Source organism: Tupaia chinensis, unplaced genomic scaffold (genome assembly GCF_000334495.1).
Source record: "Tupaia chinensis unplaced genomic scaffold, TupChi_1.0 Scaffold000335_1, whole genome shotgun sequence".
NCBI lineage: Eukaryota > Metazoa > Chordata > Mammalia > Scandentia > Tupaiidae > Tupaia > Tupaia belangeri.
In genome coordinates this window covers 6,919,639-6,938,460 of record NW_006159829.1, presented here as the reverse complement: position 1 = coordinate 6,938,460, position 18,822 = coordinate 6,919,639, and the positions used below count along the sequence as shown (strand labels likewise).

The 18,822-nt window shown below is 37.2% G+C and overlaps 1 protein-coding gene across 1 annotated transcript in view; it reads left to right on the top strand.

Moving 5' to 3' along the window:
* The window catches only part of KHDRBS3 (KH RNA binding domain containing, signal transduction associated 3), a 211,333-nt gene that overhangs the window by 80,129 nt on the left and 112,382 nt on the right, over positions 1–18,822 (top strand). Inside the window, exon 5 of the mRNA XM_027773279.1 lies at positions 12,568–12,686. Within this exon, the coding sequence (XP_027629080.1) occupies positions 12,568–12,686 (119 nt within the window). The remainder of the gene's footprint in view (positions 1–12,567; positions 12,687–18,822) is intronic.

Genomic DNA, 18,822 nt, shown 5'->3' with positions numbered 1-18,822 from the left:
GGGTTTTTAACGTCCTCTTTTGCTTTTGTTTGACTTCTTAGTAAACAGTAGACATTTAGTGAGTGCAGGTTGGCTGACTACACCTATAAAATTCTACTTGCTTATTGGAACTGAGATTTAATTTATTTGTTTACATGTTGCTTGGAGGTTTCTTTCTGTTTTAGAAGCCAGTGTTTTGTAGTATGGTATTTTGAGGAAGCAAGCAAAACCTTTGAGACAGAGACAATCCTGGAATCAAACCTTAGCTATTGTCCCTTCCTAGGTATAAGAAAGGTGCCCAAACACCGAGCAGTTGGGAGGGTTAAATGTGTGTAAAGCCTCCGGAATAGTGTTTGTGGCTCTTCAAAAAGTTTGTGGAAAAATGAAATTTATGAATAATGATTAACAAAGTTCATTTTAGTGCAAGTAGTATTTGAATCCATGCATAGTTTTTTCATTATATGTATTTTCCATGAACTTTTATTCATCTTGTTAAATTTCTTCTACAAGAGTTAGGGATAGGGATATCCCATTTCTAATTTCCACTTTTTGGTCTTTATTGTTTTAAAATTATAGCAAACTTTTTGAAATTTATGGAATGAAAATGCTACTTTATATTTGAAATGATCTGTAAAGATTGAGAATTCCTAATCTAAAAATATTAAATTTGAACATTCCAAAGTCCAAAACTTTGTCAGTATTGACTTGATGTCATAGTGGAAAATTCCATACCTGACCTCATCTGACTGGTTGAAGTCAAAATAAGGATTCACTCTCCTCTCGGGATATTGGGCACACACGCACACGCACCTGGTGTGAGTTTAAGCCACCAGGTCTGGGACTCGAACAGCGGTCAACTACATGGAAGTCCAGCGACGTAGCCATTACTCCAACTGCTGGTCCCATGCTCTAATCTTATATATTGTATATTTAAGGATATTTTGTATACAAATATTTGCTCTGTGTTTATAAAAATAGTTTACTGACAAACATTCTTAATGTATAGAATATTGACTTTGTGGGGGGCCAGCAGGTCGGTGTAGTGGTTGAGGCGCTGAACTCCCATGTGACCGATAATGGTCTGAGTCCCAGACCTGGTGTCTTCTTTTTTTCTATCTCTTTCTCTCCCCCTCTCTCTGTCTTTATGTCACTTTGCTTTTCTCTCTCTGATAAACACACATGTTCTGTAGCAAATTTTTAGAAGAAATAATGATGGGACCAGCAGATGGTGTTGTAATGGTTATATCTCTGAACTCCCACATAGTCGACCACAGTTCTAGTCCCAGACCAGGCAGCTTAAAACTCATACCAGGTGTGTGTGCTTTCATGCCCTTAATTTCAAGAGGAGGATGGAGGAGAAGGGCTTATGGCATGGTCATCTCCCTGGGACGTGATTTCTTACTTTCTGTTTCTCTGTCTCTCCAGCAAGTGCATGTGCCCTATAGCAAAAATCTCTCTCTAAAATAATAATGATCAATTAAATTTTAAAAAACAATATTGACTTTTTCTTTCTCCCTAGATGATATATTTATGTGAATTTATGATAACCTTTATTGTTTTTAGTAGACATTGATACATGTTTCTAGTCTGCCCTACCATTCATTTTTGTTTATGGAGCAATAAGCAAGATTATGAGCTGTATGAATTAATCTACTATTTATCTCTGGTTTGAATATAATAGGTGTTTGGTTAGGTTTGGACTGTTTAAACAAAATAATTCCCTAATGGAAACATATATTGTGTTGGAAGTTAAATATTTCTTTTAAGGTGAGCGATGATAGTAATGTTTTAGAATCTGTCAAATAGAATTTATATTGACTGTGGGCACTATTTATAAAACGTTTTTTTGTAGCAGAAGAATACTTCATTCACGATCGACTCTAATGAGTCAGTCAGTAGAGAAACATCCATGTGCTAGCAACATCCGTTCTTATAACTTTTTTCTTTTAATTTGCCAAAGGGTGCATGCATCCTTCAGAGAGAGAAAGAGGGAACATGAAGAAGAACCTCCATGGATAATGGTCACATGAAATCCCTTCTCCTCCATTTCTCCTGACTTTTGGGACTTGGGCACACGTCCACACATGCTTGTGTTTTTCAGGCCACCAGGTCTGGGATTGAACCGCACAATTGGCCTATAGGACCCACCCCACCCCATCTTGCCCTATGTCACCTTTTAAGATCAATTTAAGTCTTCTAACTGAACAGTTAGAAGAAATTTTTTTAAAAAAATTATTTTGAAATTATTTTGAAGAAATTATTTAGAAGAAATAATTTTGAAATATATTTCTAAATATCATGGAGATATTATCATTCTTCTTACGTGAGCTGCTCATTTTACTAGAGATCCAGGCTAAGATCTGTCCTTTAATTACAGTTTGTATAGGAGTTAAGGTGCTTAGGAAAAGGGGAATGAGCCCTGTTGACTATATTAATATCCACACTAGTACTTGATTGTGGAGGCTAATCTGCACTATTTAATTATACTTGTCTGACCCTTTGTCAGTTGTTATTAAGTAGCTTTTAGGAAACTAAGAAATTACAGCTGTTAGTAGAGCACTTTTCAACAGGGACTGTTGTTAGCTTTTTATAGTCTTATGATACTCATTTTAATTAATTTAAAATATTAATTGATTATTTCTTTTATTCCATTTCGTAACCACTTAGAAAGCTATTTGTACATCTGTGTTAGGTGTTGGTATGTACCAAAGATGAGGAACTAGAAGTTTCTACCTCGCATGCGCTCAGTCATGCTGGGGTGAAGGAGTGTGAATAGTGAGTGTAACAGAGTGTACTCTGCCATAGTGGAAGTTTTATACAGCTAATAAGGCATTGTGGATGGGATCTGTGGTTCTCCTGTGGGGGTAAGGAGAAGCTGGAGTCAATTAAGAGCTGGGTAGAGACCCAGTCACGGTGGTGTCCATGGCAATAGGCTACTGCTGCGCCATGCTAGAGCCACACAGCAGGCTGAGATTTGCATCCTGGGTTGACCTGAACGTGTTAGCCTGGAGAAAGGATCACAGCTTGTTGAGACCAGAGGTACCTGTCTGTGTCTGTTTGTCTCTCATGAAAAACATAAACTTAAAAACATATAAAGAGCTGGACACAGAGTTGTATTTTCAGTGTTGCTCAGGAGATGTAAGTTAATTTAGACAAGATTTCACCCTTTAAGGACGTACTGTGAATAGTACAAACATTTACATTGTTTTCTTAATGCTTATATAGAAATTGCCTGTACCAGGTATGTTATTCTGTGTATAAATGTTAAATTATTACATCCTCATAACACTTTTGTTCATTAAATGCTGTTATTTCTACATATTTTTTTTGGGGGGGGGAGGTTTTTGCTATAGTGTGCGTGCACTTGCCAGAAAGACAGAGAGAAACAGAAAGCGAGAAATTACTCCCCAGTGGGGATGGCCACGCCGCAATCCCTTCTCCATCCTCCTCTCGGGATCCTAGGCACGCACACACATGGCGCCCAGTGTGAGTTTAAGCCGCCGGGTCTGGAACTCAAACCGTGGTTGACTACGTGGGAGTCCAGCAACATAGCCATTACACCTACTGCTGGTCCTTCTACATTTTTTAAAAATGACTTAGATTAAGTTACTTTTTGATGGCTATATAACTAGTAAGTGCCAGTGTAGGGATTGATCAAACTCAGGCAGTTGGAGTCTGTCTAAATTATTTCCAAAGCTCTTTCTCTCTTTGAGGTTTTATGTTTCTGTTTCTTCTTGGACAGTTCTCATTATTAACCAGCAGTTAGGAACTGTAGTCAGCACTGTACAGGAGGTGTCTTAGATCTCAGAGTGGACGGATCCTTTCACTGCTAGTCGCCTCTCTCCAGTTCTGGGGCCTGAGGATCAGTTGTCTTGTTGCATTATGGGAGAGCTGTGCAGGATCTTGGGTATTTTTTGAATATACATTCTATAATTAGGCATTGGTTTAGAAACTGTGTTAAAGTCCTCCTCCCCCACCCCAGCTTTAGCTACTATATGAAAAGTTGGCTTCTGTTTGACCGCTATTTACCAAAAGCTGTAGGTTGTTTATGTTGTCAATAAATTGTTTATTTTGTCAATAGTGGAATCTTTCTCTACTTTTCCACTTGAATTTAGGATTGAAGTATCTCTGATGTCACACGAAATTCCTTCAGCTCTTCTTTTAACTCTACTTTCAAACCTCAGTGAAGATCACTGATGAGATTCTAGGATTTTACACTGTTCTCTTGACATTGAAGTGGTGTTTTTCACAGAAAAACTTGATTGTAGGAGAGTAAAGTGGAGAGATAAGCACATGTGGTCACATTAAGAAAGTCCAACGCTTACATAGTTGGCCCTCCATATCTGCAGGTTCAATCAATTGCAGATAAAGTATTCAGGAAAACCCCTCAAGTAATAATAACAACAGTAAGAAAAAAAAATTCACATTTAAAAATACAGCATATCACCTATTTAACCACGTTGTATTGTATTAGGCATCGTAAGTTATCTAGAAATTATCCGAAGTGTGTTAGAGACTATGTGAAGGTTATATGCAAATACCGCACTATTTAATAAATGGACCTTGAGCATCACAGATTTTGGTATCCTTGAGGCATCCTGGAATCAATCCCCCACAGATACCAAGGGATGACTGTACTTGTGACTTATAGCTTCGCAAACATTTTCACATCTTACTTCAAAAAGGAAGAAAAAAGGAGAGATTAAAAGATATCTGTAATGTGTACTTATTCACAGTAAGTAGAAACAACCCAGGTGTCCAATGGCCAGTGGTCCACTGGGTACATAAAGCATGGTGTGTATCTAGAATAGTATTCAGTCTTCAGGAGGAAGGAAAGGGCTAGCGGGTGGCATGGATGCCACATGGCCGACTGCATGGTTCAAGTCCTGGACCCCGGTGGCATGAAAATCATGCTGGGCACGTATGTGTGCATGACCAAAACCCCAAGGAGACTGGAGGAGAAGGAATCGAGGACCCTAGGGGGTGATTTTTCTCTGGCAGGCACACACAGCCTATAGCACTGAGCGTGCTCACTTACCGACTCTGTGATCACAGGATTTTGTCATCATTACTTGCCTGATAGATTCTATTTTGTAGTGTTAAAAGAGAAAAGAGGTAAGTTATGATAGCTTAGTAAGACTCCAGGTATCACTTGTGCAAATGAGCATATGTGAACTAGAATTACACAGGGCTAATTTATTTCAGTGAAGAATTCATTTGGGGGAGGGAGTTGGTAATTTCCATTCTTTATCCTGTAAGAAATGGGGGAAGGTGAGAAACAGTATCAAGGGGAGAAGCAGCAAAACATTTAAGGGACACAAAAATGGAAAATGATCTGTTCCTGATAATGTGTATGATAGTATCTTTAACTGGACTAATACACAGTGTATTCCTGCTGGGAAAATTCATTGTGCATGTTGTAACGGGAAATTCATTTTACAAGCTATAGTGATAGACGGTGGCTGGATGTGTATATATATAAAGAATTGAGCATGTATTTACCAACTTCTTTGTTTTTAGTTTGTTATAGGGAGTGTGTGCTCTCTGTGGAAAGAGAGAGGGAAAGTGAGAAAACAACTCCCAGGAAGGATGGCCATGTCTCAGTCCCTTCTTATCCATTCTCCTCTCTGGATTTTGGGCATATACACGCATACACACACACACACACACAAACACACGTGCCATGCGTGTTTTTCAAGTGGCTGAATCCGAGTACTGGCCCATGTGTTGTCCAGCTACTTTGCCCTCCATGCCACATGTTGGCACGCTTTACCAGCTTTTAAAATAATTTTTCTAATTCCAAAGCTGTTAGTCCTGTTTCTGCAGCATTCGTATATTACATTAAATTTGTCTGTTACGTGCCTCATACTCTGTATCTTCTGTCCCTAGCACCTACTACAGTTTCTTCAATTTACCAGGATTAAATCAGTGGTGAGTCCTGTTGCATTGACATGGTACTGGAGTCTCACAATAAAATGTTTTACACAAAGTAGTCAGAAACACATCTATTCTTCAGGTGAGATAGTGTGCCAGGAACATTGCCCATCACAGTCTCAGTGAAAGAATGATGAAGAGCTGAAATGAATGATCAAGAGCAAGTAAAGCCTTTTACACAGTTTTAGCCACCATGCAAAATATAAGCATGGCTGTCCTGAAATAAAAATAATTTTCTTCACAGGTTTTTGCTATAGGGTCATTGCACTTGCTGGAGAGACAGAAAGTGAGAAATCACCCTGCAGGGGGGGTGGCCACGCCATAATCTCTTCTCCTGTATTTTCCTCTGAGGGTTTTGGGCAGGCGTGCACATGTGCTCAGCTTGAGTTTCAAGCCATCAGGTCCGGGACGCAAACCATGGTTGGTCATGTGAGTCCAGCGCCTTAACCACTGTTCCACCTGCTGCCCCCTAAAAATGAATTTTTATTTTAATACTTTCATTTTTTTCTTAATTCTGTAAATCTTAATTTTATGTATTAAATCTATAAAAAAAAATCATATGATCAAAAACGTAAAATAATATAAAAAGAGGTAATGGTGAGAGGTCTCCTATCCCTGTCTCCCACACCTTGTTCCCTCTGTACCAAATAGATTCCACTGTTACTTGAATAGGGAGATATTTTGTGTGTGTATACAGGGGCTACGGACATCGAATATTTTTCTGTACTGTTGTACAGTCTGTGTGCACAGGCACACACACGTGTTAGCTACACAGTGCATTTGGTAGAGACTTCTTATATCAGGCTGTGAAGAGTTCCTTATCTTGTGAAGTAGTGCATATTTCATTGTATGGGGTATACACTAGTTTATTTAACCAGCCTCTTGCTGAGAAATATTCAAGAGATGTTCAGTGTTTTGCTGCTGATACTGAGCTGCAGTGAGTAACGTGGTACATAATATTTCACACTTGTGTGAGCTTATCAGCAGGGTAAATTTCTAAAAACAAAGTTGCTAAGACAATGGGAAAATATTCAGGTGAGTTTGATTCTTTGAGAGAAATTCATTAGTTTTAACAAAAATATACCTGACGAAGACTTTTTTTTTTTTGAGAGGTGTTTTTTTTTTTTTTTTTTTTTTTTTGGCTATAGGGCGTGTGCGCTCGCCAGACAGACAGAGAGAGACATAGAGATAGAAAGCGAGAAATCACCCCCCAGGGGGATGGTCACGCCGCAGTCCCTTCTCAAACTCCATTCTCCTCCCGGGATCTTGGGCACGCTCGCACATGCGCCCGGCGTGAGTTTTAAGCCACCGGGTCCGGGATGCAAACCGCGGTCAACTACTTGGGAGTCCAGTGACATAGCCATTACGCTAACTGATGGTTCCCCTTGAAGAAGACTTTTGCATTCAAATTTTAACTCACTTAAATCCAAAGATTATTTGACCATTTTTTTAGAGGATTAGTGACTTTGACTGCATTAGTGGACTTTAATGTCTTTGGTAAATTAAAAAAGAAAGGGGCCACTGCTTAGAAAGCTCTATATTGGACCAAGGTAGAAACAAATGAACAAAAACCAAGGCATACATTGCAAAAGCCAGACTTCTGGGCTGACAGAAATTTGATGTCTGTGGTTTGAAAACATAGCATTTTAATCCCCTATGTTATCTAAAACTTTAATCACACATTTGTTTATTATTTCTGAGCCAGGAGATGGTATTGGTGCATTAAGCTGTATGGTACCAAATGTAATCTGGGGATTAGTGAAAGTCAAATCCCCTATGCTTTCGACCTTGAAAATCTATTTGGATTTCCTCTGTTGGTTGGTCCTTCCTTCACTGCGGTTAACTAAAGGGTCACGTGCACCTTGGTGGATGTCAGGCACCTTCTCTCTCCAGGGAGGGTCGGAGGGGTGGATAGCATGAGTTTTGGGACATGAAACAGTGAAAGTTAGGGATAGGCACACGTACAAGATGGCTCCCGCAGATTCCATGGATCGTCCTATACAGTTCCCTATTTTTTACATTGTATTTTAATGAATCTCATGGACACTTTCAGTTATTTGTTAAATCTTTAGAAAGCAGACAATACAAAATTCTTGATTGAACAGCACCTATTAAAAAAAAAAAAAGTTTTGAGGAGCTTTGAATTTTACAGTTGTGGCAAGAAGTCCTGATAAGATAATAGCAGCCATGGTTTAAACTGGGTCTGCTTGCCTGCAGTGACAGGGTTCGGGGTTCTTTCCATTGCCGTATGGTACATTAGGTCAGGTGAAGGCAGACCTATGTGCTTTTGTATTGTTTTGTTTTCATGTTGTTTTTTTTTTTTTTTCTTTTTAGAGAGATTTTTGCTTTGGGTGCACACACTCACTGGAGAAACAGAGACAGAAAGTGAGAAATCACTCCCAGGGGGTGGGGTGATAGCCACGCTGCAGTCCCCTGTCCTCCATTGTACTCTTGGAATTTTGGGCATGTGTACACACACTCACACACACACACATGCCCAGCATGCGTTTTAAGTCACGGGGTCTGGGACTTTAACCACAGTCAACTACGTGGGAGTCCAGTGATGTAACCATTACGCCATCTGCTGCTCCCAAGACCTATGTGCTTTTAATATGGCACCAGACTTGAGAGCAAAGGAATCAAGGAGGAAAATAGAGGCAAGACATTTAAGTTACACAGACATGAAGGAGTGTCAGTTGATAACATGTATGTTTGACTGGTCTGCAGTGTATTTACGCTGGGAAAATTCATTTTACGGGCTCTGGTGATGTACAATGATTAAATGTGTAAAATAAATTAAGCAAAAAATCTTAAACAGGCAGATATTATATTCTGACATAATTTTAAGCATTCTTAATCTGACATTAACAATATAGTTTAGGAATGCAGGATTTGTGAAGCAGGCTGTGAGAGGAAATTGGGCATTCTATGTAGATTTTCTTTCATTTCCTCTTTAAAATAATAGTTGTATCTCAAACTTTAATATGATATATGCTAAAATAAATTTTTTCCTAATTCTTAAATCTTACTATGTGACTTTGTATACACAGTTATTGTAAAACATTGAGTGTCACTGATAAAAGAAAGAATATTTGTATTCCAATTTTATGGAGTAAATATTACAATGTGCATCTCATGTGAGTTCTCAAAAAAATATAAAAATACTTTGTTATATGAAAAGAAAGGTGGCTAGTTAGATTTATTTTGACACATATACATTTAAAAAATGTTTAAGGGTACTTCTGTATACCTAATTTTGTTGAATCTCTTGGCTATTTCAGAGGTATTTTTATTATAGAATAAATAGGTAAAGATGGGATTTTATTTTGTCTTCTAATTAAACCTAAGTTCATGAAATGTTATCTTGATGCAGCAGCTGACATGTGACATGTTGTATTTTTACAAATAAAAATACAACTAAATAAGCTTATTTACATCATTAGTTCCAGAATTTTCTGTGTGTATGTGTGTGTGTGTTTCTTTATTTATAGAAAATTTCTGAAAGGGTAAAAAATATAGTTGATTATGATTCACCTCTGGAATAGGGGTGATAGGAGAAACTTTTTCCCTTAATTTTATATTCTGTTATACTCTTAAATTTTATAATGTTTAGATATGACTTTTATTTTTAAAATATCAATTAAAATGAAAGCTTTTCTATTTCAATATATAGTTCTCATATAGGTTTTCTTAGAATAGTAAGAAATAATAGACAAAGTGATTAATTAGCTTATTACTTAACTCCTCTTAGAAACTGGTGGGAAGCCGCAGATATGAATATAATTTGATATTCTTTTTTCTCAGCCATATTTTCTTATTTTCAGGTCCTGTGGTTATTCCTCCACACCCATTACTTTTAGTCCCTATTATATTGTGTTTTCTGACATCAACCAGTTCTCAGATGGCAGCTGAGTATTTGCCAATTCGATTCTGAAGGAGCTAGCATCAGATCCCTACCCGCCTCAGCACGCATGCTTGCACGTACATGAATGCGCATAGGTACACACAGGTTCAGGGCTGAGTCACAGGAGATCACCCCCCACTTCACACATTGGCCACAAAGAGGGTGCCAGGCCACCCACATTTCTGCTTGGCCTACTGTAAATTCTGGAGTTCAGTTTCCCTCTCATGTTTGATCATTTTCTGTCATGATTTGCAGAACTCAGGGAAACACCAACTATTACCCACTAAAGTTTGGTCAATGAGAGAGTCTTTGTATTCATCCATAAATCACATGTACTCTCAAGGCTGTGGAACCAAATCTTGGATACTGTAGTTTGTTTTGTTTTCCATTTTAAACATGAAGTACCTATTATAATGGGTGTACTTTTCAGAATGACATACATAGACAGTCATTAGCAGATCTAGATCTAGAATCTTGAAATTCTAGATTTTTTTTGTGTTTTTTAGTTTGCTATAGAGCATGTGTGCCCACTGGAGAGAGACAGGGGGGAAGAGATAGGGGAAGACAGAAATCATCCACCAGGGTGGATGGCCATGCCACAGTCCCTTCTCGATTCTCCTGTCTGAACTTTGGGAATCACACACATGCATGCCGGGTGTGTTTTTCAAGCCATCGGGTCCAGGACTCAAACTACACAGTTGACCATGTGAGATCCAGCCATTTTAAGCTGCACAGCACCTGCTGGCACTAGAATCTTGAAATCTTTATGCCTAATTAGTGTCCTTTAAGCTATAATAATTCCTTGTTGCATATTCAAAATCTTTGTTTGACAGTAAATAATTTAGCAAGAAATTAGAGGCAATGTGATGTTAATATGATGGAATACAAGTTCCCCAATGGTAATGCAAGGCCCACTGGCTTTTTCAGTGGTAACTGACGCCTCAATCCTGAAACCTTCAGGTTTAAACACATCCTCCATTTACCCCTAGATGCCTTTAAATATTATTTTTGTTGGAGATGGTATAAAAACTGGGAAGGAATGCGGGTGGCACACTGTTTTTAGAGTCACACACACCTGGGGATATATCCTACCTTTGCCATTTATGGTTAAAGTTAGTTCCCTGAACCTTCTCTTTGTCATCCATTGTGAAGATTGAATCATGTCCAAAATGCTAGACACCTTGTCCAGTGGCATGTTTTAAATTCTTAAACATTCCTCATTCAGCAAGAAAATGGATCAACATTCTAATGCTTTGTACACCTGCAGCCATCTTTGGTACCTTTTCCGAACTGCTGTTCCCCTCCTTGGACCTAGGTGTCTCGTGGTTGGTCTGTAGAGGTAGCAACACTCCCTGTGCTCGTTTATTCCATAGTCACTCAGACACCTCATTCTGGACTTCTTGTACAACAACATAGTATAGGCCATAAAGTGAATGAAGTAGTTTTCTAATATATTCTAGGATCTGGAACTTGCACGTAGTAGGTACTTAGTAGTAGATGTCATTGAATAAAGAATTACATTTTATGTAAGAGAAATTTGTGTTCTGGTGAGAGAGGTACCACAATTTTCTTTACCATCTAAGAGTAGCAGTAGAACTTTACATAAGATACTCTGTGACATCAAGTGAATGAGAGTGATTGAGCCTTCCCTTCTGGTGCTCCACTGAGGAAAGGGAAAATTAAACAGAAAAAGTAAGATTCCACCCCCCCCCAGGCACACTTACTTTCCAAAGAGAATGTGTGGGGGAATTTCATAGGGGAGGGTCACACTGCAATCCCTCCTCCATTACTCCCTCCTTTGGAATTTTGGACACTCATGTACATGCCTAGATTGTTCTTCAAGCCACTGGGTTAGGACTTGAACTGCGCAGACGGCCACATGGAATCCAGCCACTGTAACCACCACACCACTAGCTGGCCTGAAAATATAAGATTTCCTGTGTGATTGAGTGTTGACAGGAGACGAAGATGAAGTCATTACAAAAATATCTCAAAAAGGTTAGCAGAGACATTAACATGCAGTTTATAGTGTGGCAGAAGGTTGTGTAGGGGTTTTAATGTCTTTTTTTTTTTTTTTTTTTGATTTGCCAGAAGGTTCCTGTGTCTACCAGAGAGAGTAAAGTAAGAAAGCACCTCCCTTCTGCCCCTGTCATGGTGTGTGGTTACACCACAGTCCCTTTACCTCCATCTATCCTTCCAAGGTTTTTGGTCCATATGCATACGGGTATTTTGTGTTTATCTAGTCATCAGGTCCAGGACTAGAACCACAAGGTTGGACGTGTGGGATTCAGCCACCTTCACCCCCGGGCCACAGTCTGACCTGTTGACAATGTCATTTTACAGTCAGCTCTTGGTTGTATGACCCTTAGAAAGCAGGCAAGATTGATAAATAGGGATGTGTCAGTCACAGCTCTGTAACACCGAACTGGGAATGGTTTCTGGCTTTTCTCTGTTATTTAATCAGTCTTTCTCTACAATTCTAGAAGGCCCCAAGGAACTTATTTTGATGTTTGCTAGCTAGACTGTTGGTCCTTTCTGTTAAGATTTATTAACTTTGTAGACATGTGAACAATATATGCATTAAAGAATCACTGATTAAAACAGGAAATGTACCATTGCTTGGAAAGAATGGAGCAATTTAATTGACCATATTTCTGTATTTGATTTCATGCCACAACAGAGCTAACCAGAACTCCCAGCCTCCGTGGTTCTGAGTCATACACTTCATGCTTATCTTTTTGCCTCCACAGAAATAGAAAAGTTTCAGAAAGGAGAAGGCAAGGATGAAGAAAAGTACATTGATGTGGTGATTAATAAGAACATGAAGCTGGGACAGAAAGTGTTAATTCCTGTAAAACAGTTCCCTAAGGTAAGACAGTGAGGTCTACACTGCAGGTGTGTTAAGCTTAACCACCAGGGAACAGGTGTTTATTTTATATTGTTTGATATTTTCTAGAGGCGTTTTCTCTTTGCATGTGCCCTCTTAACTTTTAAGGCTAGTTAAAAACTTACCTAGGGAATTTAGTTACTACCTTTTCTGTTTAACTTTGGTGTGAATTCTGGAGCTCTGAAATATTTGTTTTCGAGTCATACTAGTGGTGTGACTTTGGGCAGCCTATTTAACGTCCTTCTACTGCAGTCTTCATTTGCAATATGACGTTGAATTGTTAAGAATTAAGTAAGATTAGCCCATGTTAAAGGCTTGGCTTATAACTTAAAAATATCATCTGGTCTAATTTTGTTTAAGCCTTATCCTGTCTTTCCTTTTCCTATATACATGATTCGTGCAACCTGTTAAATGTAGTCTGTTTCTTTTTATTTCTGATTAACAGTTTCTTACCTGTATATACCACAGTTTAATCACTTGCATACACAGTTTTCACTTATCAATTATTATAAATTAAATTGCTATTAATATTTTTGTATATCATTTTTAGCCATATATTTTCATTTCTCTTGTGTAAAATACCTAGTATTGAAATTGCTGTGTATTTAATTTTACAAAAATTGCCATGCTTTTTCTCCACAGTGGTGATACCATAATACATTGTGATGTTGCTACAGACAGTATATAGAGGCTGTAGTTGTTTCATATTTTTATTAATATTTGGTGCCTCAGTCTTTTTTATTTTAGCCATTTTGATGGTGTATTGATATTTTCTTGTAGTGCTAAGTTGCTGTTGTTTGTTAAGAGATGTTTTCCCCTTATCATTTTGGCACCTTTGATGAAAATCAGAACGTGTTAAGTGGGGGAGTATTTCTTAACTTTCTATTCTATTCTCTTTATCTATTTATGGATCTTTATGCTGTTACTACACTGTCATCTTTACTATAGTATTTTCTAGTAACACATGAAGTTAGTTGTCTCTCCAACTTTGTCCTTCTTTTTCTGGATTGTGTAATTGCCAGGTCCTTTGCAAAGCCATATATATTTAAGAATTTGTGCGTTAGTTTCCACAAAAATGATTAGCTAGGATTAAGATTGCAATTGCATCGAATCTGTTGAACTATTGGGGAGATTTGATATCTTCACAATATTAAGTCTTTCATCTTTTTGAGTATTATATAACTTTTGTATTCTGTTTTAGACCTTTTACATTTTATTGTATAATATTTTAGAGTTTTTAAAATTTCTGTAACTGCATTTTGTACTTTTTAGTGTGAGTTTCATACCCTTTTAAAAATTATATTTTTGACACTTGAGTTAAATATTTTTAGTTGCTATATTACAATTTTTATTTGTAATATAAAATTTTATATAATAACCTTGACTTGTGCTACTTTATTATAATTATATTCTCTTATGAGCTATACTAAGTCATTTTGTAGATTCCTTAGAATTTGTTATGTATATAACTTTATGACTTACATAAATGATTTTACTTTCTTTTTCAATTTTTATGCCTTCTATTTATTTAGCTTGTGTTATTGCATTGGCTAGTATCATGACTATAAAGCGGAATGCAAGTGGTGAGAGTAAGAATCCTTCCGTCTTTCCAGTTGAGGTAGAAAGCATGTAGTGTTTCATTAGTAGCGATATCAGCTATTGTTTTTTTGGTATTGGGTTGTCAGAAAGCCATGACACATTTTGCCTAGAAAAACATAGAAAAATGCATGACTTTCCCAACAGCCTAGTAGATGATATTTACCAGGTAGGGGACGTTTACTTCTGTTTCAGCTTTGGTGAAAGTTTTTATTCTAAATGGCTGGTAAATTTTGTTGAGATGTTTTTTCTGTATCTATTGAAATGAACCACAGGGTAGTATTTCTTTACACCATTTATATGGTGAATTTTGATGATTTATTTTTCTAAATTAAATGTTAGTTGTATTCATGAGTTAAATCCTATATCTTTTTATATATTGCTACAGATTCAGTCGAATCTATGTTTTAGTGATACTGTCCTATACATTTTTTAATAATACTTTTTTTAAAGAACCATTTTATTTAACTTTGCTTATTTATTTGAATTTGATCAGAAAAGGACAGAACAAGAGAGATGGAAAGTGAGAAAGCAAACCACCAAGTCCAGGAATTGAACCATGGTTAGCCACATGGAAGTCCAGCAACTTTAATAATAACCATGCCACCTGCTAGCCCCTTAATAATACTTTTATAAGATTTTACTATCAGCGTTATGTTGATTTCATTCAATGAATAGGGGACATTTCTTTCTTTTTTCTCAAAGGATATATGTCAAATTGGTATACTTCTTCCTAAATATTTGATACAGTTCACCAGCGAAGCCATCTGGGTCTGGTGTTTGATGATGAATTCAGTATCTTTGAGAGTTATGGCATTAGTCAGAGTTCCTATTTATCTTTCATAAAAGTTTGTGTTTTTTGATAGATTTGCCTATTTCTCTAAAATATTTCAGCATTACTTCCTCAAATACTATTTCTTACCCTTTCTCTTTTTATTTTTTTGAGATTTAAATTACCTATGGGGGGTTCTTCAAAAAGTTCATGGAAAATGTTTATTATGAAAAGAATTATGCATGGCTTTCCAAATTTTTTGGCAGCACAAAAAAACCTGTTCATTTTCCACAAACCTTTTAAGTCCCCACATATATGTAACATTTTGTTATTCTCCCATAGGTTCCTGTGACTTTGTTTACTTTGGTAATTTTTGTTTTTCACTTTAAAATTGGATAATTTTGGCACTGGCCAGATGGCATGGTAGTTAAGGGCCCTGGACTCCCACATGGTGACTGCGGTTCGAATCCCAAACTTGGTGACTTGCTTTCTCGCTTACCCTCTCTCTCTCTTTCTCTCACTCACTCTATCCCAAATAAAAATAAACAATAAAATAATTTTTTTAAAAAGTTAAATAAAATAATTATTTAAAAAATAATTGGATAATTTCTACTGTTGTGTATTAATCTTGGTTCTTTCCTGTGCATCTTCATTTTGGTCTTAACCTCATTAGGTAAATTTGTTGCATCAGCTGATAGAGTCATATGTATGTGCGAAATATTTTTTTCTTTTGGGGTTTTCTTCTTTTTATTTATCATGGGTGTTATTTTCCTTTACATAATTGTGTACAGTTTAAAAGGTACTTGAACATCTCTTTTAATTCTATCTTAGACTTAATCTGCAATGATTTTTTTGTGTGCATATATGTGTGTATGTATGTTTGTATTTGTTTATCTTATCATGCTAGAGTCATTTTTCTCCAGTTCTTTGCATGTTAAGTAATGTGGGATGGTATTCTGGATATTGTGAATGTACATTGTGGGAACCCTGGAGCATATTTTATTCCTTTGAAGGATGTTGGTATTTTTTGTTTTGGTGGTTAATTAACTTGGTTGGATCTAGGCTGCACTTTTTCTCTTGTTTTCTTTTTAATTAAACAAAGGATGTATGTACTCACTGGAGAGAGAAAGAAAAAGAGAGAAAGCACTCTCCATTGGGGGATGACAATGCTGCAATCCATTCTCCTCTATTTCTTCTTTACGGATTTTGGGCAGGCATGTACACATGCTCAGTGTATATTTCAAGCCACTGGGGTCTGGAACTTCAGCCCCATAGTAACTGTGTGGGATCCAACCACCTTGACTACTATGCCACTGCCGACTCAGGCTGCTAACGTTTTCTGTTTAATTGGAGTTCAGACCTCATCTAATTCTTTTCTTAGTTTGACTTCTGCATTTAATTTTTGGCATACATGTTTCAGAGGGGTCAGTCAGAGATTTTAGCAGATTTTATTTGCAAAACTTTGTGGATCCCAACTCTGTCTTTTTTAGTATTCCATTCTTAATATTTCAACCTCAAATTCTGCCACTCAGGCTGCAATCTATAAAATGAGTCAGTTCACCCTAGGCTGTTTTCTTATTTAAATCTTTACCCTCTTTTAGAATCTGCCTGTTTTTGATCACTCTCCAGGGTAACAGGTAGTTCTTTTTCGTAATTGAAGAGCTAACAGTTGATCCTATAGATGTCCAGCCTGTTCAGAGCTTATCAGCTATACTCACAGAATTGAGGGTATGTAGTATTTATAAACAAGAAAAAGTTACATTATAAACATACTATGGACAGACTCATTACTGTACAAAGCATGGCTAATGGAAAACTTCACTGAAGGATGCTTTATGCTCTGTATTCTCAATGTGCAGTAGACAGAAAGATGAGCAGATATAACCCCTGGCTTTAGGTAGTTCATACTCTAGTAGACAATTAGAAATTTGAAATCAGTATTTTGTTATATATTAGTTTGTAGATGGAAATAAAGTATATGAATTATGTGTATGAAATATTTCAGATATTGTTTCGCATTGCAGCTTTGATAAGGTAGGGGGAGACAAATTTTAATCTCTTTGTATGACAAAGTAGAGTCCATTTCAAATACTTACAGTGTCTGAAGTAGGCTGCTTAAAAATCTACTGCTTTTGGAATCCTGAAAAAGGATATTTTGCTTAGCATAATGGAGCATGCAAGTTTCAAAACAGCCTTGTATAAAAGCAAATATAGCTCTGCTACCGTTTCTAAGAAAAGGCTTTCATGCTTGTGTCCGTTAATAGACTGAGCTGGAGGAAACTGGCAGGACTTGCTCCTCTGGAATGGATGTGAGTAGAAAACAGCTTGGTGTGGAATTGATGCGACTGAACTCTAGCTTCTGGGCAAAACACAAGTGCCGTTTGTGTGACTCACCTAATAAAGTGGTTTATATTAATTGGATAATTTCTCTTCTCTGATGAGCTGTTTTCAACACTTACAGTGGCACAGCATTGAACATATGAGTCACTGAGTATTCAAACCTTAACATGTAGTCTCTGAACTTGCCAACTGTGAGACTCAAAGCACGTACAGTTATGTGACTTCTGAAAAAAGTTTCTATGGTATGGAAATTGTTCTTCATGGTTTTCTTGAGGATAAACCCTATACACCGACGCTATACAGTGCCTAGGTGGAGCAAAGTTAATGTAAACGCCAGATCAGCACTGGAACGAGGGGCCCTGTCTGTCAGGACTTACTGCACTGTCTGTGAGGGTTGACATTCATTACTTCATTCATTAGTGTATCTTCCCACCCATTCATATATCTCTCATTTATTGATCATGCTCTTTTGGGAGGTGCTTCTCTCTCTCCCTAATTCCCTTTCTCCTTTTTCCCCCTTGCCCCTTTCTCTGTCTCTGCCGAGTGCATGTGCCCTCTAGCAATAGAAAAATAAGTAGCTTTAATTAAATTTCCCTTTTTGATAATTTTTTAAAAATTCTCTAGGGATTTTAATCTAAGCTTTTCTGGAGTAACAATTTCAGACTCATTTGTATATGGGCTATGTGGTATTTTTTTTTTTTAATTTGTTTACCGTCACCTCCCCTCCCACTCAAATATCTAATTTCGATGAAATTGTGGTAGAAATGACATAAGGTAGATGAGTTTAGATTGTATTTTCATTGTATGTGCCTATGTCTATTTGCTTATTTGCATATATTATCTCCTGTAAAAGTTATTTGTACATTTCATTGATTTTTAGAATTTCTAATGTCTAAATAAGTTGGACTGTTTACCATTTAGAAATAGATATAATGTTGGGACCAGCAGTTAGTGTAATGGCTATATCGCTGGACTCCCACGTAGTCGACCGCGGTTCGAGTCCCGGACCTGGTGGCTTAAACTCACGCCGGGCGCGTGTGCGTGCATGCCCAAGATCCCGAGAGGAGAATGGAGGAGAAGGGATTGCGGCGTGGCCATCCCCCCTGGGGGGTGATTTCCTGCTTTCTATCTCTCTGTCTCTCTCTGTCTGTCTGGCGAGCGCACGCGCCCTATAGCAAAAACCTCTCCAAAAAAAAAAAAAAAAAAAAAAAAAAAAAAAAAAAAAAAAAAAAAAGAAATAGATATAATGTTAAAATTCACTCAGTGGAATACCAAGTAATCTTTTTTTCCCCAAGTAATTTCACCTACCAATACTACTTAGTGTTTAGAAAATTAATACATTTAAATAATAGTATTTATCTCTAACTTTAATATGTTGGAATGATCTCTGCAGCAAAGAGAATCAATAAA